The sequence below is a fragment of the Manacus vitellinus genome, unplaced genomic scaffold, assembly GCF_001715985.3.
Source record: "Manacus vitellinus isolate BGI_N305 unplaced genomic scaffold, ASM171598v3 scaffold_0_pilon, whole genome shotgun sequence".
NCBI lineage: Eukaryota > Metazoa > Chordata > Aves > Passeriformes > Pipridae > Manacus > Manacus vitellinus.
Window position 1 is genome coordinate 27,277,287 of NW_021938789.1, and position 27,736 is coordinate 27,305,022.

Here is a 27,736-nt window from a genome sequence, read left to right on the forward strand (position 1 = left end):
CAAACAAGAACTTCTACCTAATAAGGAGGAGTGAGAAAATCTATCCTCTCCTAAGATATGTGGCATCTTCCACTATCCTTGGAACAATGCAGTGCCCAGTGATCCATATACTGCTTGCTGGGAAAGCAAATAGATGCCGTTGTAAAACAGATATCTGACATCAGTTGTGCCCAGCTAGTTTTAGAGATGCTTAACCCCTTCCTGCCTTTCTCTCAAGAGAAACACCTTTCTCTTGCTCATCTCTGAACAGAAAAGAGTGCAAAACCACCACAAGTTTTTGGCTTTTTTTTTTTCTTTCATGACTTGGTGCAAATATATGTATGCAGAATAAATGTTGTGACTGAAAATAGAGGTGTTGTTCCACTCCAGACCATGTTCTTTAGGTGTACATAGGCAAACCAGCCTAACACTTCATGGGTGCAAAAAAGTCTTTGGATGGAGCTGTTAAAGAGAAGAGGGAAAGTGAGTGACACATTTCACTCCTTACCACATTTAGTCATCTCTCCTTTTAAGTGTGTATGAATAGAGTGCAGTCTCTAATCAGTCTTTTGAGGAGCTTTGAAAACATCCTACTTTGTGCTCAAAAAGGAGTTTTGTTTTAGGTAATGAAATACCACTAGTAGACTTCACATTTTTAAGGTGCTAGAGTTCTACACCTCAGCCTGAAGCAATGAGATAATCTGTGCGATCAGCTTTAAGTCTTCTTGCAAGTCTTCCAGACTTTATGATGAGGATATCAATGCAAATATAACTTCATTGCACATAGCAATTCACCTTCCTATCATGTGAGCCACAGTAGCATTAAATAGGCCAGGAACCAACAGAGGACAAAGTTTAGGTAATAAACATGCCCAAGGGAAGGCCCAAGAGTGCCCTTGAGCCCTCAGGGTGTTAGTGGACCCCACGGTTCTGTCCGGGCATGACAGCAGGGTAAGTCCCATGGTTGCACTGTTCTTACCCTTTGGGGCCATGGTGCTGTCTCCACAGAAAGGAGAGGTTGGGCTGGGATTTTGGGGCACACAGCAGATGTAGTGTTAAGCAGTGTCCAGTCTGTGCCTGTTCTGTTTACAAAGTTGGGACAGCTTTTGGAGAAAATGCAGCATGACAGGGTGACATGAGCATCATGCCGTAGTGACCTGCTTAGGGCCTGGCAAACTGCCATCTCCCTGTTGCTGCTGTATGAGCATGGGAAAGCTTGCACTGCGTTACACCAGCTATGCATCTCCTCTGCTGGGGAGAGACACAACTGTAACTGGTTTTGTTTGCATTTGTGACTGGGATGTCTAGAAGTTGAATGCTGCCATAATTTCATCTGGGAAATTAGGGACAAACTATTCTTCATATCTTGTCCTACATTGCTGCTTCATGAGCTGTTAAGAAATTCACATTACAACCTCCAAAATGTTGCACTTAACATTTGTGAATGTGGCTTCAAAGTGTATTGGCTTCTTGCAGCTAAGTCAGCTTAAGATATTTCTGGCCCCACTAGCACATTTCTACCCCTAGCTTGTTCATTATATCCCACCTTTTTTTTTTTTGTTTTGTTTTTGTAAATACTCCTGTCCCTTTTTTCTCTGCTCATTTGCAAGGCCTTTAAATTAAGGAGTGTGCATGGCTGCCAGGTCTAGGACAGTGTGTGCATGAAAATGCTGCAGATGGCATGTCTGTCTTGCCTTTATTCATTCTTGTGAACGAGGCCTCTCCTTTCTGCCTACTGCCCTTACCCCACATCTGTGACTCTGGAAAAGTTTAGTTGATACTGAGTGAAGCTCTTCCTCATTTTGGTGGCTTTGGAGGAGGACAGTGGACTCTGCTCCTCAAATATCATCACTCTTGGGACAGGTCAGTCTCCTCAAGCATGAACTCACCTCTTGCTTCTGCCCAGACCTGCAGGCAGAGGTTATGGATGTCAGCAGCCTCGGTAGCATTCGTCCCTCTACCTCTGAGTGCAGATGCCAAACTGCACACTTCAGCCCTGCCAGAGCACAGCTTTCCTCTGGAATGGGCAACTAGCAAGCAATGGCACGCAGCACAGCTGCCCAATTATCTGCAGGATCTTCAAGTCATTATATTTTATTTTACCAGTGATTTCAAGAGGGCAGCCTTACTGAATTTAACATTCGTGGGAAATGGCAAGCGTACTCAGATTTTCAAAGCTATAACCAAATAGATGCAACTGTAACTGTTGACCAAAAGCCCTGTATCTAAAAGCAAATACTTAGTGTATGCTAATGAGAAGCACACCCGGTTTTGCTGAGGCAAGGTGCTTGGTGAAGCGTCGATGCAGCGGGATGAATAGGGCCCAACCTGGGTAAACAATTAGGATAAATATTGGAAGGGAAGCAAGGGAGGGAGGTGACTTGCCCGTGGTCATGCAGTGCTGCAGGGCGATGGCAGAGCTCTTCATGGGTCCCCCTCCTACTTATGTCTGCTGTTAACCTATGAGAAGATACTTGCTGGAGCTTCATGAAGTGACACAGAAGGCCTCAGAGCAAAGCTGAGAGCCTGTGTAGAGATCTTTTCCCTTTCTCCACACCTACAACAATTATGAGAAAGAAAACCAGAGCATAGAATTAAGAAAAATGCTAATGGTTTACTTTCTTTATGTAAAGTCACTCAGTGATTCAGAGTTTGAGATGAAGCTCCAGCCTTCCTGCAAGCCAGGTAAATGGCATCATAACCTGCTATCTGCTTGAAGAAGCACCAAACAAAAGCTAAGTCACTGCTGGTCCAAAGGGATCTCACTGACATTCAAGCAGAGAAGTTGTTTTGTTACAAAAATCTAGTGCTGTGTGAGGTAGCCCAAGGATGTGCTGGCTCAAAATCTGAATCTTTGAAAAGCAATCTTCTCTAATGACTTCATTCATTCTCAGCTTTGGCTTCCACAATGGCATAAAGGCTTGTTCTTGGGTGGTTGAGTTGCTTTCTGAGCTGCTAGACTGAACCCTACCTGGTGTCCTAGCTCTACACGGTGCAGTTATGACATTGCAGTTGTTGGCCTGCAAGACATGAAATGGAGAATTAGGTAAAAGATGTTGCTGATGACATATGAGAGAGCTTTTGCAGGGCTTTTCATGGTCTTGGCAAGGGAGGGAAGAAAGAATCCAAATATGTGTATCCCAGAAAGCTCCCTTAATCACACCATGTGCTGTTTGTTTTGCAAAGGAAGGAATTAAGACCACAAGCCACTAGAGTTGTTATCCTGTGGAGAGCTTTTAATTTTTCTCTTTCCCTGCTGTGGCCTGGTGCTGCAGGGAGCTCTCACACCAAGCTTAGTGGAAAGTCTGAGGTCTCCCCTGCAGCAGCTGCAAGCATGAGTTATTGCTTCAGAGCCTTTCATGCCATATGTGTCAAGCAAAACTGAGCACAGTGAGGGTTTGGGTCTCCCACAGGTGTTGGAGGGGTGCTGGAGGACTGCCTGTACCCCAGCTCTCCTGAAGTCCCACCCAGCTCAGGTCACACGGGGCCCCCTCCCATTTCCAGCCAGCATAAACATGGGCAGACAGTATCATATCTGAGATGGAAACCCAGAGGGGATTTGTTTTCCAAGATCCTAACAAGAAATGAAGTCTTTCTGGCAGGTCCTCCATGAGGATGTGCCAACTGCCTGGTCAGTTGTGCGGCCCCACATCCAAGAACTGTATTTCACTTGGCCTCCACGAAAAGCAGAGGGAGTCCCTGACTGCAGAGGTGGGGGGGGAACTGCTTGGAAGAGGAGCAAGGAAGGGGCCTCTATATCCCTCTTTGGACAGAACCTGATCTTAAATAAGTGGCAGAGGGGCTGCGAGGTCACATGAAGTTTGTGGGGTGGAGGAGGAGGTTGAATAGAGGACATTTCAGTCTCCTGCACACAAAGTGAGGGCTGTGGCCTTTGCAGGGCTGATCCAGACTCGCTGTAACACAGTGATGGCATGTTTGGGGCTTCTTTAAAATACAGGGGTGGTGGGTGGTGCTTTCTGAGTCACTGCTGCTCATTCCTGCATCTGCCATCACCTCCTCCTCTGGGTGGCAGGAGGGAAAGGGGCAACATGGGAGAGGATACAGGAATGTGTGACATCAAGGTCTACTCTGCCAGACTGAAGGTTTCACCCATCTTCTATGTTTCATGTGTCCTCCCTCCACTCCTCACTTTTGATGTTGGCATACTTGACTGCTGAGGAGCTTTGGTGGATGATGCTGAAGGCTAATAAATAGCCAGTCTACTTCTGTTTTCCCCTGAGCACAGCAAATCAACACACACCGCCCTTCCTTTATTCCATGTTTTCTGGCAGCAAATATCCTTTGGGCTCCCACCCCTGGAATCCTCTGGAGTCTGGCTGGTTTTAGTGGATGCCCCTTTTCTGCTGCCCACTTAATGGTATCCAGATTCCAGCCTGTTCCAGAGAAGGATGCTTACAGTTTCTGTTTAGCAGTTAAGGAAGTTCTTAACTACATAAGCAATACCTGTATGTTGTTTGAGGCATAAAAAAATGAAAGGATAGGAGTACAAGAGGGAAGTTTATTATTGGTACACATGAACTGGAACTACCTCTACTTCACTGTCCAAGCTTAGAAAAAAGCCAGAAGGACATAAAGTGCATAATGAGTGACAAGGGAATAGGATTTTTTTCCTTTTGTTCCTCTTTAAACATTTACAGATGCCAGCAGCAGCAAGGATTTAGAAGGTTGTGTTCATGACATACAGTTTTGAAATCAAGTCTCTTCTTTTTCTTGGATTCACTAGCTTTTCGTTTCAAAAACTGTGTGTTGGGAAGCAAAAGAGCATGAAGAAGTCTGTGGTAATACTATTAACTGGCATGGAAGGGGTAGGGCAAGGCAGGCAAGGGCAGGCTGGAGAAGATAGTAGGAACCATGAGGATTTTAATTTTCACATTCTTCCTCTCACTTTGTTTACTCAACACCTGCAGAAAGGCTGTAATGCCAAGCACCAAGATTTTTCTCTTTCACCTATAGAAAAAATATTGTAGAAATCTGTTTGCTTTCTACCAGTTAGAAAAAATGGAAACACTTCCAAAGTGGAGAACAGAACAGTTTTCTCTAACACAAGTTCACATGCTAGGAATTGAAATATGGAGTTTTTTCCTTCTTACTAGCTACAGCCTCACAGCTCACAACTAGTGTGCCTACTACCAGCTATTAGTGGCAGTGAGTGGATATTCACGTATCAAGGTATTTCTTTGCCCAGAGTGAAGTCACAGCTGACTGACAGAAAACTGCCATAGGCTCATACTCTCTCTAATGGTGCAGGCAGCAGCTTTGCCCACTGTTTTGTTCTGGCCTTCTGTAGGCTTGGAGCTGTGGTACCCTTGAGTCGTACCCAGCTGTGGGTGGTCAGAGGTCCCAGAGTGATCCCTCAGCCCACCACTGTCAGTGGAGGGTTCAGGAGAGGAACTGACAGCTTGAAGCCCCTGCTCCTGAGGTACAAAAGACCTGACTTCTCGTACAAGAGGGCATCTGCAAAACCTCAGCTGGATGTTTTATAAGCAATTTTTCCGCACCCCAGCCCTGGCCCCATGATGAAAGCACTGAATTAAGAGTTTCATACTCTTAATAAATTAATCCCCTTCAGGGAAAAAAATTAATGCTGTGTATAGCAGAGATTTTTCTGTGCCTTTTGATGTGATCCTACTTGGATTGCAAAGTCTTGCCTGATGCAGGCTAAGGTGTTTATGCTTTGGCTCTGTCTGGTATTGGAGGTCATAAAACATTGGAAAGTCTTTGCCAGCAAGCTCTTTTGTGAACTTGAATTGCCTGTGTGCATCTTGCAAGTACTGTTTTCACTTGGGGATCTGCAGATGGCAGGGTCACTTTGCCCAGGCCAGCCCTCCCCTTGAACTTCTCATGAGCCCTGGTCTTCTCCAGGCCACGTAAGATTTCGCATGTGGTTTTTCTTTTCAAAGCAGAGCAGATGAGACCCATCAGGGGAACAGCAGAGTAGGGCATATATCAAAGCTCAGCCCTTAGGAGCAGCAACACCATGGTATCTGCTCCAGAACAGGAATATGGTGCTGGTGACTTTATAGTCCTGCTCTCTTCCTCTTTATGGCAGGCAGCCATATAAGCAGAGCAATTCCCAGGGCAAGTCATCCACCGTTTGCATGGAGGAACTTAATTCTTACCCAGCCTGTATAGCCTCATGCTATACATGCCTATGCTTGCATCTGCCCTCCTGGCTTTTGTCACTGACTGCAAAGTGAGGACATCATGATGGGACATGAGAGAAAAGGTCTCACCATAGTGGCAAGGTATGTATATAATATCAGAGAGTACATTTAGCTACATTCAGCTACATTTAGTACTGATGTCATCATCAGATTGCAGTACCTTTGCTGTGTTGGCTAATACACACACCATGAGTTCTCTGATAAATCTCATTTCCTCAGTGCAGAGATAATTTACCTCTATTTTGTTGCTTGATGCACCTAAGTATAGCATTGCACATCTATCACACACTACCTCTCTTGTAAAGAAAAGATTGAGTGTCTCAGAAGTGCATTTTCTCTTGTAATTTACACACAGGTGGTCACTTAATGATGTTTCGTGCCTACTTGTAATCTTGACATGCAGTCAGTGAAAGACCACCAAAGAAAGCAAATGCTGCAGGAGCACATGCTCTGGTTTCCAGATGTCACATACAGCCAATGTAGGGTGCACAGCACTCAGAGTTACTGTGCTGCTGTTTTGGGTGGCCCAATGGCTGTGTGTTTTGTTGGTTTTTTTAATTTCATCTTTGTTTTGCAGAGATTCATTTGAATGCTGACAAAAGTGCCTGGAGACATGGGAATGTGCTTTAGACAAATGCTGTAAGAAGTGTAGTGTTCAAGTAAGATGTAGCACACAGACTTGCAAATGCTTTTGCTGGCTCTCTTCCAGAAGGATACAGCAGTTATCATATTCCTGGGAACTATACCCTCTTTGTTTTTCTATGTTGCTTGTGGAAGGGGTAATTTTTACTACAATTGCAGTGTGTTTTAATAATGACATCTGTATGTTGAAACTGCTTTTTGCCCTGCTTCTGTTTGAAACTCTTAAGGTTTGATTACAGAAGAAAGCTGCTGTAATGGAAGAAATAAAAAATTCAGCATTTTATGGTGACTCTCAAACACCATGATGCTATTTTGATAATAATCCAAAAGAAGCTCACCAAAGGTAATTTTCTTAGGCTGGAGAAAACAAGTTAAAACAGGGGATGTAAAGAACTGGGATTGTACAGATGACCCAAAAGAAACTTGAGAATGATCTTAATTCTTCTTAATTAAGAAGAATTAATCAATTATTAATTAATTAATTAATGGGGGGGGCAGAAATTCTTATTATTGGAGGGCTTTTTAATCTAGTGAGCAAGGCTCAGAATAGCCATGGTTGAAGATTAACAAAGGTCAAAAATAAAATTGGAGACCAGGCATACTTTTTGAACAGCGTTTGCTGATGATACATATCAGGATGTGCAACTCAAGGAAGAGATTGATTAGTTGATTACTGATGATTATTGACCAAAGAGTTCTGGGGTCTTTCTGGGACACAGGCCTCAGGTAAGCAGATGTGAATGGCATTAAATGGTCACCTCCTTTGATCTGTCTGCTCATCTGATTTTCTTTTCTGGCCCTGTGAACCAGGGATATCTGCAATGAAAATTGATGCCTTATAGTCTTCTATACCTCTTTTTCAATATTAAAAAGAAAGACTTGTAGTCCATAGAAAGTTGAAGTCATCTAATGTGGAGATCAGAACACTGTCCTCTGTATTACTGCAAACCGTTAATTAAACTTCCCAACAATACTACAAAAAAAAAATCTCCAATTTCTTCCTTAAAGACAGGGGACAAAGAGATAGGAGACCTTAAGTCCTACAGGATCGCTAACAGCTAGAGCTCGTTGATTCTATATGAAGACTACATTGTAATCATATAGATACCTATCTGTAGGTCTCATGCAGATACAGCTTCAGTACTGAAATACAAGTTTCCCAGGCTGGCACAAGTTGCCTGCCTGCAATTTATTAGGTTGATAGATGCTTAGGAATACATCAACTTTAAGAAGCTGAGGTTGCCCTCTAAGTTTAAGGCTGCGTTTTTGATGCACTAGACTTCCCTCCATCTCTTTTGAGACAGCAAGGAGAGCACTTGGCAGCCTGAAGAGGACAGATTACTGCCCATCCAATCCACCAGTTCTCCTGTATTAAACCTGTTTGGTTTAATATCATAAATAGTGACTGCCACAAATTGGGACTGCTTTTCTCCTCTGGGAACGAGGAAATGTTTTGCATAATTGAAATACTTTGTAGTAGAGAAGGAGAGTTCAAAATTCATTTCAAGGTCACATGTACCCAAAGTATACAGAGTCCTCTGCTTGAAATGACGCCTTTTCAAAACAAGCATACCAAGGTTATTTCAGTTCTGATCACCATGCTCAGGCTCACAATAATCAAAGCCTGTTATCTGGATCCCTGCAATAACATGATTCACCACCTAATGATGACAGTGTCTAACACATGCTTCAGTTGTTGCTTTTTAAGATATGGAAATCAGGAACTTCCAGTACAACTTAGTCTTCAACGTTTCTTTTCCCATTTCTGTTAATTCATCTGCAGAATAATTCTTAAAATATAGTCTCTTCTGACAATGACAGGAAGTAGGAGGCATCTCTCAGTTATTATATACTAGTTTCTTGTAATCCAAAGTTGCCCAAGGGCCCCTAAGATACAGTAAGAGGGCTGAACATGCCTGATGAAATGATTGCTGTGCCCACAACCAAGAACAAAGCATGATCATTAAAAAAAATATATATATATAACGATAATGGAAAAATAAATGTAACGTAAAAAAGTTTTTGCCTAGTTTTTGCTTGTTTGCAGAAAAACAATGTGCCCTATGGAAAAAGGAAGGAGAAATGGAGTTTCCCGGACTTCATTCAATGTTTTTAGATTCTTATCCTGTCCAGGTCATAGCCTGCTTCCCACAGCCCTCTGATTCTGAGTGTTGGTGGGTACCTTAAAATGGCCTCAGACTTGGTAGGTGCTGCATATATCAGAGGAGCCAGGTGGCCCCCGTGTGTTTTGCTGCTGACATGGTTTGTGTGTTTGGGCTGGGTGCAGGATGGTGAGCAGGCCATGGGTGCGGGGTTTGTTTCTTCTGGCCTCAGCTGTCTAAAATTTGGCTGCCTGAAACTAAGAAAATGCTGTGATCTTTCACTACCGTTAACAGAGAGCAATATGCACCTCCAGATATCTGAGATGCCTGTCTTGGGGTGGCATGATTTGCTTTCTAGACATGCCTCTTCTTATCCACTGACAGGCAACACAGGGGGCTGACAAGTTTCAGCAACTAATTTTTAGGTGGCTGAACTGTGGGATATAGCAAGCTAACTAGAGCACCTCAATAAAAGGTAGCAGTCAAGGAGATTGTATGAGCAGTTGCAAGGTAAGAGATCCCTGAATTCAAGTCAGATCTTTTCAGCTGATTTGCTGGATGATCCAGTAGTAGCAGCAGTGGTGCTGGTGGCATCCTTCTGCTGGAGAACACCAATCTGATTGTGCTGGTTTTTTTGTCCACCCCAAAAGGTCGCCACTGTGAGGTCCATCAGATGACTGGAAACTACATGTGGGACCAGAAGGCAAATGTATCTTTTGATATTGGTGTGAATAAAGAAAGCCTGATGCCTCTCTGGTGGAATGGATCTGAGCCTTTGTGGGTCACAATGACGAAAGCTAAAAAGAACGTTTCCATGTACTATTGGCCAGGTAAGTATATGAAAAATTGCTGCCATCTTAACAGTGCATCTTTACATCTGAGCACTCCATATTCTGTAGGAATGGCTCTCTAACACAGTCCTGGAATACAGACAAGAATGTTGAGTGCTCTGCTAACCACTCACATAAATGAATTATCTTTTCTTGGGTCATGATAATTTGTATATGCTTACAAAGGAAAAGACTGAAGTGTCACTGGAGGCAGCTTTCCACCAAATGTTACCTTCAGGAGGGCACTGGCTTGCAGAGCATCCCCTCCTCCACCGACTGCTCATTCTTCTTGCTGAGGAATGTAGCTTCTGCTGTGCTGAATGGTTGCTCCATGAATGGTTCATGGTCCAATTAAAGTTAAACGGTAACCAGTCTCCCACAATGCTTGTTTGGTTTTAGTCTGGAAATTAGTATCTGAGATCTGAAGATGATCTGCTCTGTGGGGACAACAAAATCCAGCTGAAAGCAAAGCATCCTTGTCCTCTTGTCCTCCTTCATTGTTGATTGAGTTGAGGTCTCAGTTGCTCTGAGTCTGAGCTATTCTTTTGGAGGGACTTGGCCTTCCTGTTCCTCATTTGTTAGATATTGGGCAATTGAAATGACTAGAGATGTATAAAAATTAGTCCTTTTTAACAAAAAGAGATATCTCCTTAGACTATCCATTTAGGGACTCACATGGAAATAAATGTTCCAGCTCTGCAACCAGACCAAATGCCTTGCAAAGTACTGAGATTCTCAACTTTTTTACCTTTTAACTCTGCTACTTATACTAATCAGTATGCAGATATCCTCATATGTGCAAGTGCAGGCTAGAGGACCACGGAGCTGTTAGAAAAACTGTCCTGGATACAGCCAGTGCCATTAGGGCAGCGGCAGCTGACCCACACTGCGGGCTCCTGGACTGCTCGTCTCTGCATCCCGGTGCACGTGTGCCTGGCCACAGTCTGTCCATGCAATGTGGCTAATGGTGTCCCAGATAAAAAAAGTCCACAGTTCTAAGGAATGGGAAGAAAGATCAAACCAAAATGGAAAACACTGAAAAGCCATCTAGAGCGTTTCTATAGTAGTGAAGAGCAAAAAGACCTGAGGGTGACAATATTGCCTTATGGACTTGGAGGCAGTCAGGGTGACTGACATGTAATGGTTTGGATCAGCCCTGAAAAAAATGCTGCTTCTTACTGAAGATCACCCAAGTGACCTAACAGCAATGCAAATAGTAGTTATACAAGAATGCAGGAATTCTTCTAAAAATTTACAAAAGACCTCTTTCTATAGACTGTTCATTTTTACCCACTAATATAATTGCTCTCAATAGGTATAATTATGTAATGAATAGATGTAACAGCCTACAGAGAGATGCTGAAATAAAAAACCCAACAGTATCACTTTCCATTAAATGCCTTTGGACTTTACCTAGCTCCTACATGTTACCCTTTGAGCAGTGTTTCCCAGGGAGAAGACATATGAGGTGTATATGTATGTATCCTTGCATACATATGTATACCCTTCACTCTTCTCTGCCTGTTATTTCCAGTTGAAAATTGCAACAATAGAGCCTCCCTTTTCCCAGTGCTTATGCTGCCAAATGTATGCATTGACTCTTATGACACTGAGGGGGAATTTTTTGTGGATCTAGTATTTTAGCTGTGGACTGTGACATGTACATCTGTCTCTCCTTAATTATTTATCTGTGATGAGTGACCTTTGGCAAAGCCATCAGTGCCTCAGTTCAGCAAACGCTTAAGCACATGCTTATTTTAAGGATATTCATGGTCTTAAAGGACACATATGCCAGACAAGATCAGGCACAGGGCAGGAAGTGGGGTGAAATGTAGAACTATTGAACTAAAACACAGGGTTGTTGGGCTGCAGTAGGACTCCAGGTGTATCTGGGGTAAACAGAAGTCACTCCAAATGCAGTAGTATTTATTGCATTTTCCCTATACAACTTCTTAAACTGTTTTCTAGTTCCATAGTAAGGAAGAAATCCTTTATAAAAATTCTACATCTGTCATTTTAAAACTTTAATTCTTAACAAGACATTTGACTTGGAAGCAATACTAAACAAAATGAAAATAATAAAAAAAAAAGATTTAATAACCAAGGCGAGTAGAGGTCCCACAGACATTTGCACTACATATAATCTGCTGTTAGTGATTAGCTTTCCAGCCTGAGGATATACTTCTGCTTAGTAATGAATCTTACAAATATGATAAAGAACCAAACAGGAAAAGTTTCAGAAACTCTTCATAAGAACAGCAGTATAGAGCCAAATTCAACACACTTTGTTCTGGAAGATGCTATTTTCTCTTTAGCCAGCATTGAAGACAAATGAAATCAATCAACCATAGCAGAAATGCCAGAGAGCTGATTCCCAGGATTAACTTACGCCACTGCCATTTCCTCCTCAGGGCCAGTTCCAAGCTTTGCAAAGTCTGAATGCAAAATCTGCTGCTTCATATTCTTCCCTACATTCCTCTCTCATGTGTAGTCAGTGCTTAAAGAAGTAAAATCCAGACCCCAGCAAACAGGAACACAGAGCAGGAGGGCTGTCGGATGCAAATGACCATCCATGACAACTTTATCTGTGAGCCCAATGTAAACCCAGCAAAGACAACTCATGGGCAGAACTCATCTGGGATCTCCTGATGCTGGAAGCAGAGGAGCCAAAATATCACCGTGCCAGGGGTCCCAACCACCAATTCGGACAAAATGTAAGACCTGGGCTTGTAAGGACATTTTTCTCCTCTCTTCACAGTCTACATGAGGTGAAATTCTCAGGCTCATGCCCAGGTTGCCTGTCTGAAGCACTGCTGCTTTAGTGGATGGAGAATGCCCAGAGGAGTGCAAGAGCATCCCAGCAGTCTTGGCAAAATCAAAGTTTTGGAGTGATCCTCAGCCCACTGGATTGTGTCACCATAGGTGCTCAAACTCCTTTATTTTCCAGCAGCCTGTGCTAACTGCGTACGCAGCTGCTTCAGCTGAAGTGCAGTGACATCTTCTCTAAACACTGAAATGAAAGAGGGAAAAAAAGGCTCTGAACTCAACTTTTGCCATTTAAACACAACATTTACCAGATCATACAGCTCATCTGGAAAGTTTTCAAAACTTGTTATGACACGAAGTGTCCAACTCTTAAATAAATGTTTAGAAATGCAATTTAAAGCTGGCGGAGGTTCAGGTCTCCATGTCAGATAGATAAAGAGGAGCCTATATATCACTCTGAAAGAAGTCCTTATTCCTGCTCCAGTAGTTCAGGTTTTTAAATAAAGGTTTAGTGTCACACAAAACTGTGAAAAAAGGTATCTAACATCTTCATAAATATAGCTTAACTATTTGTAGTTTAAACAAGAAAAAACATTCCCTTTGTCTGTCTCCAAATCTGTTTAAATTTCCTTTCCCATAATATTTAAATGAGAAAATTTACCATCTGTCCTGACCTCTACCAAAATGAAATCTAAATATTAAAAGGTCTTCGTGACCAGTATTTTGGAATTGTAACAAGCCTTAACATCAAAAATCCAAATTTAAGTTCTGTTTATCATAGAGGCTAAAAAGAAAAAGAAAGCTCTTGATATCTAAGCAGCCTGAATTTTCAGTGGTACTGCCAACGAACTGCATACTTGAAGACCAATATTTAGTGGCCAAAATGATTTCTAATTGTTGCTACGTCTATAGTCTTTTATGTCATGCTCATCACCTGACAATCTAGAAATAGCAAAGATATCTCAACAGCTAAAATATCCCAGATCCCCAAGAGGTTAATGCTTCCAGTTATCCTGTGAGTAGTTCTGAGGGATGTTATGTGAGAAAATTACAATCTGATGTCAGTATCTGAAGAAGAAAAAAGAGGCAAAGTGGTGGTATTAGTCACTGGCTATGAGCCGTCCTACACCTGAACAAAAATACTAGGTGTTCCCAACATCTTTCCAAGTGCATCCTTAATTTCTTGCCTGGCTTTAGAGCCAATCTTTTCCCAGACTCAAGTGTCAGACAAGAAATTGGCTCCAAAGTTCTAGTTCAGTCCTGAAATACTAGTTAAGCCCACAGAGGACTACTGCATCACTTTTAGCATCTGAGTTAGCTGTAAGCCCATCTTTTGCTGCTGGTAGCACCCAAGACATCCTGCAAAAGACTGAAGCTGCATGCCCTCAGGGCAGGGGGCTCCCTGGATATGACTTCAGGAAATTTATGGAATACATTTTTTTATGATTTGGTTAGGTAGCAGCTGGGACCTGTCTCTGTTGCACAACATAATTTCTTGAGGGTGCTGTGTGCAGATGTATAGAAGTTTTACTGCGGGATGGTCTAGAGAGTCAGTTCTTGTCAAGTAATCTGCAGGCTCTTCAACCAGGTTGCAGATTACTTTCATGGTGGATTGTGGTAGAGAGATAAACAGTAAAGTATCTTCATGCAGAAAGGGGAGGATTAAATCACATATGTTTGGGGCAACAGGGGAAGAATTAAAAGAGAGCATCATCACACAGACCCACAATTTTAATAGAAATAAAATTTAGATAGAGGTTTAAGATTATGCAGATGTGTTTTAACAGGAAAATAAATTATTTTACTACATTTTATGTTTATTATTGCAAATAATTAATCATAATAGATGGAGTCCCTTAAAACACGCAAACTATGTGGAGACATAGGAGTTGTTGCCACAGGTGAAGAGACTAAATCTCCCATGTGTGCTAGGGCTCTAACTTTTGGAAAGGGTAATTTCCATCTAATTTGTCTGGCTTTCTGCAAATCAGTAAGATTTTTAAAAAAACTTCCTAAGCTTAAATATTTAAGTTTTTCTAATCTTTCACGGTACTCCTAAATAGTCACAATCAGAAGTCTCTTAGCCAGCTTAGCCTGCAAGTGGTGTGCCTTTTCCCTGTGTCCCAGCACTGGACCTCAGCAATGTAAACTCATGTGGGCTGAGATGCAAGACACTGAAAAATTCTTTTTATTGAGTATCCCAGTAAGCAAACCACTGTAAATCATCTCTTATAGTAGTTCTGCTTAGTCTAGTGCCCTTTCTGTACTTAAACCTCCTGTGCAACCTTCTCCCACCCCAAGCAATGAGTCAACTTATGACAGCCCTTAATGCCTATTCCTTTCATCCCAGAGAGAAGCAGAGGAACCCAGATGTAGACAGATTCAGGCTTTGGCTTAGAGTTGCCTTTTTGACCTGACTGTGTTGCTGTATACAGAGGCAATATTGCAAAAGATCTCTTTTTTATTTTCTTCCTTGTGCCCAAGGAATACACCAGAAAATGCCTAACAGTGATGGGAGGACTCAGGGGCTCTGGAATAATAATTTACCTGAATCCAGTGTTTCTGAAAGCACACTTCTTTTAAATATTAATGTTATTCTGCAGCATAGTAACTGGAGAGCAAAAGGGCAAAGAAACCTCACAAAAAACATGTTTTTCTATGTTCAGGGCCATGTTCTCCTGTAGGATTTGTTGCTGTAAATTTTTAGGCCACGAAACAGACTGTATTTTGCAAGGAAGGCTGCAAGTTACCAAGAGAGTTAATTGGTTTATGCTGTTTTAATAAGACCTCCTGGGAAACAGATTTAATAGTGGAGTGCCAGTATCACATAATAAAATATGGTTTATAAAGGATATTACAACATAAGATACAGCGTGTCTAACTGGAAAGCATTTGCTGAATTTTCAGGGAACAATATCTAAATCTATTATGTTGGAAGCCTGGAAATGAGGCTATGTGGCCACAGTAGTTAAAATGAAAGCAAGCTAGCAATTTAAATGGAAACAGTCTGCCACAAGGGAATCAAGAGTTTTATTGTGGGAAGGTCACACAGAGACCTTCCTTTTACAGAGGGAAATTAAAGGATCTAATGTACAGTTTGCTACGAGCACTCATCAAACCAGCCTCTTTCTCCTTTTCCCTTCCCAACCACACGGTTTCCTGCAGGGAAGGTGTAAGGTAAGTAATCTCGGAGGGAATTTACAAACCTGAACTCGGACCGAATGGTGTGGTGATCAAGGTGAAACAGCAGAGCTTACCACATGTTTTGCTCATAGGTTGTGAGGTCGAAATCCTTGGAGTCAGACCAAGTTACTGCCGTGAATACTTCAGTGTCCCAACAGACAAAAACTTTGCGGATGCCATCAGTGATGCCCTCGAGACCTTGTGGTATGTCACTAGGTTTTTGCAGTGTGGGGTTTCCTCTCTCAAGGACAAGTATTTGGGCTTACTATCAGAGATATTTTCAGGACTGGCTCCCAGGTAGGAAGATGGTGCTGAGGCTGCTTTACAGTACTGTCACAGAAATACCACCCTCACCACAGAAATAGGCCCTTACATTAAGATTGGAGGGAAAGATGTGCACTTTTCCTGTGTAGGTTACAACAAAGAGGAGACGTCCTGACTTACTACTTTTAGTTTATTGTATCAAGTGGCTTCAGGATGAGTCTCTTCGCTGCAAGAGCAGACTGCAGTGCTTGGATTTAGAGAGGGAATTTGGAAATTCTGAAATTTGGCTTCGGTCACTTGTTTACAAGACTGATGCTTTGGCTTTTTCTGCATTTTAGAACATTGCAGGCACAATATTTTTGGAGTGGGCATTCATTTTGTGCAATATGAGGATATAACAGAGTAAAATAGAATAGTTCAGTTGGACAGGGCCTACAACAACCATCTAGCCCAGCTGATGGGCATATATATCTCAGATAACTCCTAGGAAAAATGTATGCTCCACACGCAGCTTTCAAGTTTCACTATCTCTCATTCAAACATTAACAAGGGACAATTCCACATAGGCTGTAAAATCAGGGAAGATTGCATCACCACATGCAGAGCCAATGCCTCACCTTAGCTATAACTAGGCTTCCTCTTTGAAAACCTTGTTGGTTCCATAATTTATCCAATCCTAGGAAACATTTCTATTTTACTACTTGTAAACTGCCACAGCGATTTGAATCTGAAAAGTTTTGTATTCACATGCTGAGTGTTGATTGTTTTTGAAATAAAGTCTCCAAAATTATGACAGTGCTGCTGGAGATGTTGCTCCCAGTTGCACACTGAATCCTGCTGCTCAGAAATCATGGTGTTGTTTGCATCATGGGGCTTAGACAGAAACTGCCTGAGACCACACGAGATGTTTTATCATGAAATTTTTTGGCTTAGATTTACAGAAAGTTATCTGCATGTGATATGAGGAGGTCATATATGATATAGGAGGCTTTCTGGAGCTTCTGCAATGCTTTTAATTTAGTGAATAAAAAAAGAATGGAAAATTGAATACAGACATCCACTCTGACTTACCCAGAATTACTGTAGAAAGCTTTTTGGTCTGGTATCATTTGGGGATGGGTCAAGTTATACTTGACTCCCCGCCTGGTTTCTGTGCAGCACAGTGCATAAGGCTGCTCAGGGTGGTTTGCAGCTTTGTAATTGTGAACATGGTTACAACAAGGCACAAACTGTTAAAAGGTCCAGCGCTTTAAGGTGTTTTTTTGGGTAGCTGGATCCCATTGAAAACGTCTCAATAGCTAATTCACCCTAAGCTACAAGGCTGCCCACTGCTATCTTCGGTGGAAAAGAAGAAAAGGGCAGGAACACAGCAGTGTCGGTGGAACAACTCGCAAGAGATGAAAACTCTTCAAGAAAAGAGCAAATCCCTGCCATGATGCCTGCCAGAAATACCAGCTAAAGCCTGCTGAAGTGCCCAAAACCTACAGATCATCCCAGAGGTGCATGAGGTCCTGTCTCTGGTATCCCTTTACACACACCCCTCTTGAATTTCTGCCCAAGTTCCTTTTCTTTAAACTATGTACCTTGTCTCCAGCAAGGCAGGAAAGAGCAAAAAAGGATGATTATAGATAAAACTGATAATCAGCTCTGGGTTTAAATACTGCAGGGACATAAAATAAGAAGGGAGAGTAGAGAACAGACAGGTCAAAAAGGAGGTAGGTTTCCTTATTCTTTCTCTCATTCATCCTCTTTGTTTATTCCTTTAAGATTTAGGAAAAAAAATTCTGTGCTGTTGGGCCAGCCCATAAGAAGTAAAGCCTCTGAAATGCCTTTACTGTAGGTATATCAGTTAGCAGATATTAGCATGTCTGGTAGTAGAGTCTTGAGCTTGTCATTTACATCTTTTGCAAGTGCTTTTTACCCTTGAAGCTGTTCAAAGGCTGGCAAATCCAGTGTTTCCTTTCCACACACCAACTAATTGGAAAAGCCCATTAGGCTGAGACTGGCATTAGCTATATGTGGGAAAACAGCCTGTGGCAAGGGCAGTCTGTTGCCTGTAGCAGTGCCTTGCTCAGTTGCCCCAATGGCAGGTATTAGTAGTTAATGAACTGTACTTTGGCTCCCACCATTAGCAAACCTTACAGAGACTCCAGGGTAGAGAGAGTAAGCCCTTTAATATGGGATAGCGAACTAGGGGTTATCTTGGGTTTGAGCACAGGAATTCTGACCCATCTTAACTTCGCTGAAGTTGAAAGTTTTAGCAATCCCCTCTGCAGGGACAGAAATACCTAACTCATCAGGGAGCCACTGAGCTCTTCTTGCAACCAAAACAAACTATCCTTCAGGAATATTCTCCAGTCTCTTCAAACAGGTGCTTTAAGACCACTATTTAGACAAAAAATATTCAAAACTAAGTCAAGCATCTGTTTTTGGTAAGTGAAACTAAAACCTTCCTTGTGTCTTTTCCACAGTTATAACTTAAGGACTGCTGTGATCTACCTACCTTCCTGGACAGGTGTCATGAAGTTTGCACAATACTTGCAAAATGTGCTGGTAAAATACAAACCTCTTTTTGGTATTGCCATCGGTGCCATCCAACTTTCTTCAGCAAGCTTTCCTTAGTCATTTACTTGGAAACTTACTGGTGATGGAAGAAGACAGGATGAGCACGTAGTTAGAAAGATTATTTCTCCCATGCAAGCCATGATCAGAGATACCTAGTTTTCTTAGACGAACAGGCAAAAATGGAAACAAAGTAGAATTAGATCTTAGAAGCTCTGGATGTGCTGTACCAAGTCCTGCAAACTCCTAAGCATGCTGCTTAATTTGAGCTTGTCCCATTGAAGTAATTGAGTATTCTTCCTTACTTCCTTCCTTCCTGAGCCCTCACTGAGAAATCTCGCCATAGCCTAAATGAGAGCACTTGTTTTATGCAATAAATCTCCTTATTGGCTTCTATCTTGATCAAAATGATCACTACAGATGAGAAGACATAAAGTAGTCTAAGTAGCTCATTAATATAGGCACTGTAGCAGAAGAAAACTATTTCAGTAGGTTCAATGTGTGTGTATGCAAAAGAGAAAGTAGAGGGTTAATTTTAGAAATGATTTATGCCCAATACAGATGGAAAGTAATGCTTAAAATCAAACTGGGGAGAGGGCTGCTTCATTTGAATTATTTTAAAATCTTTAAGAATGAGAAACAATACTATTCTGCAGGGCCAGCAGTGCACAGTAGAGACCTTCAGCTTCTTACGAGACTGTTCCTCTGAGGCCTTCCTCAAACTGAAAAATGCAAATTACAGACCCTAATTCAGTCAGTCAGTCAGTCAGTTAGTTCCTCACCTCCTCTTCTCTCTCGCTCATTACACAGACTACCCAAGTGTCTTTAATCAGAGAAGCTGGACCTGTCAGGACATGACACAAAGTCTTTTTGCAGGGATCTTGCAGGGATGGCACACTCTGTCATATATTAAGTACAGCAGAAAAAGACTGGGTTTGAACTTTGTGAGCATAAGTTTGTGATTTTATCCACACAACTGTTCTCAGGGAGGTTTACAGTGAACTGTAAAGTGGTCATGAAAATGTAATTAAGCACTGATATATGTGTCATCCCCACTAATTAGGCTGAGGGCATTCAGTGCAGAAATCTGTGATCAGCTAAACTTGTGCAATGCTGAGATGACCTTAGAGATTACCTTTGTTTCCCTTTGGTCATATTCCTGAATAAAACCCCCATCCAAAATTTAATCCCAATTCCTACTGCTGAGTATTTTGCAAGAAAGAGCACATCCTGAGTTGACCTCGGTGGTTTGGAAGACCTCACGCAGGAGAGAGCCAGAAGTGCCAAACTTTAATTAAAGTATGTTTGTCTGGTAATTCCCACAGTCCTTTTAATAAGGGCACTGAGCACAGAAATCAGTGTTTCTTTGTCATTAAAGGGAAGGCTGCCTTCTTAATTCAAAGAGGTTAGTAGAGGGCTGCCAGGCCAGCCTGTGCTTGCACATGGCAGTCTCTACTGCCACCTCTGAGAGGAGTCTAAGGCAAGCTCAGGAGACTCTGGGTGTGAATAATGAGCCCAGCTGTGCGACAGTAGGTGGGACAGCAGGTGGGACAGCACAGGCTGGAAGCAGAAAACGGGGTTCTGTGGTTCTATGTGCTGGTGAAGACAATAACGCCGGCAGCCAGGAGGTCTCCATGTGTGCCAGCCTCTCACTCCTTCCCCTCCCTCCCACCTCCAGCAACGGCAGCGCTGAGATGGCCGCGGTGTACTACGAGCGCATTGATGTGGAAGGCCACCACTACGGCCCTTTGTCCCAGCAGCGGAAGAACGCTTTGAAGGAGGTGGACAAAGCCTTGAGCAACATGATCTCACTCATCAAGGTGAGTGCCATCCAAGACCCCAGCTCCTGGGTGCCTTTGGAAAGGTTTTTAAAACTGCTATTTGTGGCACTGCCAAGAGCCTATTTAATACCTGTCACTGAATGCATTGGCTGTAAACTTTTATTTCCTGAGAAACAGGTTACTGAGATCATGTGGAAGTCAAGGCACCATTCCCTGGATTATTATTTTCATTGATGGCATTATAACCTGCTTGGCGGATTTACACCAATAGCCCCAGGAAGCCACAAACCAATATACAGTTTATAACTGGTGTTTTCGGCTAAACTTTATTGTAGGCAAACAAATCAAAACCGTGTGCTTCCTAAGGTTTGTGGAATCAGACAATTAACTTATATAGCAGTTTTTATGGCACTATTCAGAACTCCTTACTTTAAACTCGACTTAAAAAAAACATCATCTAAATGAATTTTCAGCAAGAAAAGGAGGATGCCAAACTTTGGGGTAAATGGCAATTCTGTGAATCTTTGACAATGATAAATCCATGTTGGAGTTTTTTATGTGTTTCAGTGAGGAAAGGAATATGGATCTCCAATTTCACTAAATTATAGAAGTTCTAAGTGCTTATGTTTCCAAGGGGAAGAGAGAAACACCCCTGCCACAGGTAGTATCATGGCAAAGTTACTCTTCCCCATCTGTTTTGGCCAATAGATTAAGAATAGCTCAGTAAAATCCTGTCTGAGACCAACTGAGACAACTGCTTTGTTGGTCTGGGATGTAGCATCTGGTTATTTGGCAGGGGGGTGGATTTATTTTGGAAAAACTCTCTTTGATGCTAACCTCTCAGACTCTTCCAGAGCAGCAAGTGAGAGTGGGTGTCCATCATTACAGGTGGTGGCAAAGCACATTGCAGGGCATTTGCAGATGTGCTCCTTCTGGTGAACTTCCACTAAATCGGTGGAGGCCAGATGGGGATTTAAATTTCCCAGTGGGCACAGACAGTGCAAAGCTCTTACCAGCCATAACTGCTGTCATGCACTTGCTTTACAGAGCAAAGGCCTTCAGAATGAAGTCAATGTCCTCCTCTTCTCCGACCATGGGATGACAGACATCTCCTGGGCAGACAAAGTGATTGAGCTGAACAAATATATCAACATGAGCGATACTATACAAATGAAGGACCGAGGTCCTGTTGTGAGCCTCTGGCCAGCTCCAGAGAAGCATGCAGAGGTAAGTACAGCTTGGTCGTACTAGTCTTTGTGTTTCCTCAGTTTTTTTTGCCAATTGTGACTTCTGTCTCCTCATAACATCCAAATCTGGCTCTCAGGGATGTGTGTAAAAATCAGCCTGAGGCTCTTATCAGGAGTCAGACTTGGAGCCTGTGACACTCTTGTGCCGCTGGTTTCTGAAGGAAAGTCACACCAGGCAAATTAGAAAGCATGAACTTTCATCATTGTATGGCAAGGACATGTGCTTTCAAACCCCACCCCTATGTGCTTTTGATAAACAGCTAAAAGATTTTAGCTCAAAATCCATTTTTAGGATTTTATATATATGTCAGTCAATTTATTGACACCCTAGCTGTGATTTTCAAATGATCTGGCATTCATACTCCAATAAACTCCCATAGAGTTTGAGGAATTAACTCCATTAGACCAAATTGCAAAAAATAATTTTTTTACAATATTTTCCTTTGAAGAATTTTTGGTGAAGCATGTTGGATTGAATTAACCAAAAAAATTCCAAGGTTAGAACTGCATGATTTTGAGGGATAAATTAAAACAATAGTGAAAAAAATTGGAAATTATTTGAAAAGAATGAAAATGCAGTATCTGTAACTAACAGACTAGTACATTATAGTCTAATCAGAAACCAATGCATGAGAAGTCATCACTGCTGTCCTCAGAATATATATATGTATGAATGTACAAAATGGGCAGGCCGTGCCTATTTGAATAATCTTGTTTTCTATATTATATTTCTATATTATATTTTAGCCAGTTCCAGTATATTGTAGCTTGCAAAATTTTTAAAAAGAGAATATTTGCACCCAGTCTCTCCAGGAACTGTGTAGCTGTGGTATTGTGAACATTGGTTCACAAATTGGTGCCAGGACTGAAAGTTGTCTTAGAAGCATGCATAAGCAATTCACTCAAAGTGAATCTCAGGGGTTCACAGCACTGATATGTGCTCTCCTTGGTCTTAACCCAGAGCTCCTGATTTTTGTAGGCCAGACCTTCAAACAAGGGCAAGTTGCAACTTCACACAGACATGGGGTTTTATCTGACAAAGCTTTTAAGCACATGCTTCTCTCTTATTAAACAGCCAAATACCTCTAAGGAGAATAAAGTGCAATGCCTCTACACTATGGTTTTGCTTTCTTCCTTCCTTCCTTCCTTTCTTTCTAGCACTTCTTACTGGACTACTGCTTTTTAAGTGAAATCAAGTTGGTTTTCAGTTTCCCAATAGAGCTTCAAAGAGCTATGTTTAGGAATTAAGAGTGTATCATAACATGGTGATTATCACCTTTAAGAATTATCCCATTTCAGAGAAGTACTGGTGAAACACCAGGACCACCCTAGTCCTGCTCATGGGAGGGTCTGGCTGGATTTCACCATCACACCCTGGTGCTGTCCTTATGGTCACTGCATATCGATGCACATCTCTGGCACACATAGGCACACAAGGGTGACTTAGCTAAAAGGCTAGTGAAGAGCCTTTCATTCTTTGCAGAATCGAGCTAATTATTCCTGAAAATTATTTATATTTAAGCAAAAGAACAATATAGAGTCTGAGGACTCCAATAATGGCCTTTTTTATGGAATATGAACATCTCCTTCAGGCATTTAAAATACTTTTTCTGAACAATTTGGGGTTTAACCACAGTTGTGTGATTATATTCAAGACAGTATGATTAATATTAATAAACCACTTGTATGTCATTGTGCAGATTCAAGCTGCAGGCATTGGCTAATTAATCTCATGGCATCCTTATGAAGCAGATAACTAAACACTATCAATCCCTTTGTTAGGAATTGACTGGTTAAGTGCAAGAAGCACAGATGAGGTGATATTAATTCTTCACTCAAGCGCACAAAGAGAGAATGAATGGCAGAGGATAAAGAAAATATTCCTTTTCCACATCTGTACACAATCCACATGGTGCCTTTGAGCATCTTTAACCACTTTACTTTCACCACTGTCTCTTGTGATGGTGTGGTTCCTCCTGGTCTATTTCTGTAGGCTGGTGGACTTACATGCATACATTTGTGTGTGTATCATAAATATATAATACATGAATTCATGCATTCTTATGTATTTCTGATCCAAGTTTTCAGAATCTCTTAAACCACATAAGTAGGTTTTGTCCAGCCATCATTTTTGGACGGGCAGAGTCCTGGTTTGAATGTGCTAATGGTTAGCCATTAAAGGGGATTAGCCATTTTGCAAATTCAGGTGTTTCAGTGTACCCATTGGTGCATGTATGTTCTTTACAGACATATAGTGTCCTAACATTTGTTTTCTTTGCAGATATATCAAAAATTGAAAGCCGTGGAACACATGGATGTTTATAACATACAGGATATTCCAAACAGGTTTTTCTACAAAAAAGGAAAATTTGTGTCTCCACTAACCCTTGTGGCCGAGGAAGGATGGTTCATAGTAGAGGTAAAGTATAGAAGCAAAATACATTGACATGAATGTCAAAAGGTGCAATGTATGAAAACAGTCAGAAAATCGTACAATTCTATGCTGATCATTGAGTTCAATGGGCTGACTGCAGAACTACTGCTTAAAGGGGCTTAAAGGTTCTGCAGCTATCCTATAGGTAGACAGTTAAATAGTCAAGACGGTGTTTTTTCTTCTGTTGTCATGACACAGGACTAGTCCTTGTATTTCACATTCCGGTTCTGTTGCTTTACTCTTCTTCCCCCTGCCATCTACCTTAATTTCAGACACAAAAAGAGTGTTTCCGTTTCAAGTCCTTACTGTCCCTCCATTCAGCAGTACCTGTAGCAACCTTTCATTCTGCCTGGCTTCCTACCCACCAGACTAAAAAAGCGCCATTTCCCCCAAGCCCTCCAGTCTCAAAAGGGTCAGACTGAGGGTTTCCTCCTCAGAGAAGCCCTGTCCACACTCTGAAAATCTGAGAACTTCTTAAGCAAAGAATCCACATGTGAAGAGATTTTTCATAGTAACTTATTTTCTTACTATAATATGCTGTTGTTGTTATTTTGTATTTGTAACACTACTGGGCATCTCCACATTACAAATACTAACAGTAAACTGGCAGAACCAAGATGTCCTGTTTTTTTTTAATGTCCCAGCATAGTCATTGCACATTGTTGCCTTGCAGATTACTGTAACTCAGCTGAGCATCTTCTTTCATGACTTTCAGAGCTACTGCTCACCAAGCTTTGCTCAGGACATTTCACACCACCACATTTCTCACTAGCCAAATTGAATTTAGGATAATAATTTCTACAGCTGAATAAAAATGCACCTCTAAAAAAACCCAGTGGCATTTGAGTATGGATTGATGAGCACATTTCTGGTTAAAAAAAAAATAAAAAGCCAGAGTTAAGATTTAGACATGTAAAGTAGGAATCTGAAACAATTTTGCCAAAATGATTTTAAAAAATTACAACTAAACTCTTTTGTACAAAAGTTCAAAACAGAACATTTTTACATATTCTGTTGAAAATAAAAAAGGTACTTAAAAAAGTCATTGAAACTCTGACAAACCTTAATAACAGTGCAGCAAACACTGCTGCTATGGTAATTATTTCTGTCTCTCTGCCCATTCCTTCCCATTGTTTCTGATTTTCAAGGGTGTCCTCTCATTAATACAGTCAGATTTTCCTTCTCTTCAGTACATTTTCATTATCCATGAATGGGATATGAAAATGAAAGTTTCCTGTCATTTTTAAAGCAATAATTGAGCCTTCTGTTATGCTTCCTGCTCAAATCACTGAAGAGAGGATGTTCAGCTCTTCCCTGTCATGCTCAAGGGGTGTTTTAACTCTCTGTTGGTTAGTGGATAGCTATAAGGTGTTTGAAAAGGAGATTTTTTGGTTGTTTTTTGAAAGGGATAAAGAAGATGCATCTGGAAAATTGTCATTTCTCCCAGCAAGGAGCTGGGGATCTATAACTTCTAAGTAGGTAAACTAGAACTAAAGCCCATCTACATTTCAGTTAAAGCAGGATAAGGAGGGATTTCACACACCTATCGAAGCCTTGTTCCCTCCATATGAGTGAATGGTCCCCATCCTTTGATCAGAATTTCTCCCAGCTACTCTCCTATGTGCAACACTGGTGTTAGCCCTCAGGCCTGTGTGCTTGCTTTGTACCCATCCCAGTGTACTTTCCCAAGATTTAGGGAGCAATTGCAGTACATTTTCTAAACATTCACATGCAGGGAAAAGTCCATTGTCGGCAGTCCCAGACATGCCTGTTTATCTTTGAGGAGCAGCACTAGCCCAGGCTTAGGCTTAGCATGAAAAATTTTGTCTCAGCTGAGTCTACCATCCCATTTGTATTTGTCAAGCAGGCACTTCAGGGTGCTGTCAGTGCCCTGGCCCCAAAGAAGCCCCAGGATTTTACGAGGTTTGCTGTAAGGTAGAGCCTGATGCCCTAGAAGGGCAGCATTGGGGTGCTTGCACAGCCCTGTCTCTCAAGCTACTGCTGTTAGTGGCTCCATTTCATGAGCTCTCACTTCAGCTGCAGTTGTGAAAGCAAGTAGTATGTTTTCTGGCCCAAGAAGCAGCAAAAATGATGGAAATGACTGTGCCTTTGACTGCACAGTCAGTTGTGAGTGGGTATCTCTTGCTGCCTGGGTGAGTTATGGAAAGGCACATGGATTTAACATTCCTGGGGAAGCAACAGAGTCCAGGACATCTGACAGGACCATGGAGGGGTGTGGCTTCATTGATGTCATGATACTGCCAAAGAACCACTGAAAATTTGATGTGGCTTGACTTGTCTGAAGCTGATGCTAGCAAATGCTGTACAGGTCACCTGATGGCGAGCAGCACAGGTAGCCCCGGGAACTGCGGTAAACAGAGGCACAGCATAAGGAGGTGCTATGGTAGGAAGAGAGGAAGGCTTGCTCTGAGCTCTGTCAGGGAAATAAATGGGGAAATAGATGAGGACAAGAAAAGAAATTTGTCAACTGAAATAGTTTAATTTAATCTGTAACAGATTACCCAGAGAGACTGTGGAATCTCCCTCATTGGAGATACTCAAGAACTGTCAGCAGACAATTCTGTGCAATGTGCTCTAGGATGACCCTACTTGAGCAGGGAGGTTGGACAACATGATCCACTGTGGTCCCTTCCAACCAGAATACCACTCCATTCTGTAGTATTTTGGAATTATCTGGTACATCTGCTGAATACTGCATGTGAAGAAACACAAGGGATAAAGGGATACTCTGGGGGTTCCCCTAGAGAGTAGTTGACCTCTTAGTCATAACTACTGCTGTCCTCACTGCACAGTCAATTTTCTTTCTGGAGGAGGAAGATAAAAATCAGACAAAATCAATGTTTGTGAAAGGAAAGACATCCTTGGTTAATCTGCTTCATCATCTGCAGGGGTTATGGCACCACTTGCCCAGGGTGGTAATGTGGGAAACTCTTCTGGGGCATCTTCTGTACTTCTGTGCCTGGGTATGAAGCCCAGACCTCACTGCTTTAGAGAACTGTGTAGATCCTTCGCTGTAACCATCAGAGAAATTAATGTCAAGGGTCTGATGAATATCTAAGTAAAATTCCTGCCATAGTTTTGGGGCTATCTGGAATGCTGCATGTGCTGCCATCCCTAAGGAACATGGGACAGGAGAAACTTGTGGACAGGGTTGGTCCAGCATTTTGATCAGCCCCTAGAGACTGCTGCTCTGACAGGTATGACACTATTGTAGATAGTCTGGTAAGAGCTGTTTATATGAAACAGGAGAAAGTAAGGAAGGAATTTAAAAGTACTACTTAAGTGCAATATGGGCAAGGAAGAACAAGATTTATAATGACAAATTAATAAAGCATAGATCCACTGAGCAAGGAAAGAAAACAGAGTGATCTAGGTCAGGGAGAGAGGGACTGTCTTAGGTCAGAGCCAGTGTTCCCTGAAACAAACTTGATTTCTTCAATACTAAAACAAGTAGGGAGAAGAAGTAATAATTAGAAAATATATAGTAGGGGTAATACTTGTATTGTTTAGGCTGACTAATCAAGTGGAGCAAAAATGGCTTATTTTTCTAAGGTGCCAGTGGCATATGGGACAGAACAACACATCAGCAAATCCACAGCATGGTGCTGGGTGGGAGAGTGACACTGCTAGCACGAGTGGGGAGAGGGACACCATCTTGCTTGCACATGTCACATACGGCTGTGGTACTTTGGGCCTGTGGCAGAAATTTAGATGAGTTGTCCTCCCCTCTCAGTGCAGAG

General features: G+C 41.9%; 1 protein-coding gene across 1 annotated transcript in view; it reads left to right on the plus strand.

Moving 5' to 3' along the window:
• ENPP6 (ectonucleotide pyrophosphatase/phosphodiesterase 6) overlaps window positions 1-27,736 on the plus strand; it is a 30,244-nt gene that overhangs the window by 1,131 nt on the left and 1,377 nt on the right. The window contains exons 2-7 of the mRNA XM_029959430.1: window positions 9,559-9,738; window positions 15,780-15,891; window positions 20,192-20,333; window positions 21,342-21,521; window positions 23,823-23,960; window positions 26,493-26,565. Of these exons, the coding sequence (XP_029815290.1) occupies window positions 9,559-9,738; window positions 15,780-15,891; window positions 20,192-20,333; window positions 21,342-21,521; window positions 23,823-23,960; window positions 26,493-26,565 (825 nt within the window). The remainder of the gene's footprint in view (window positions 1-9,558; window positions 9,739-15,779; window positions 15,892-20,191; window positions 20,334-21,341; window positions 21,522-23,822; window positions 23,961-26,492; window positions 26,566-27,736) is intronic.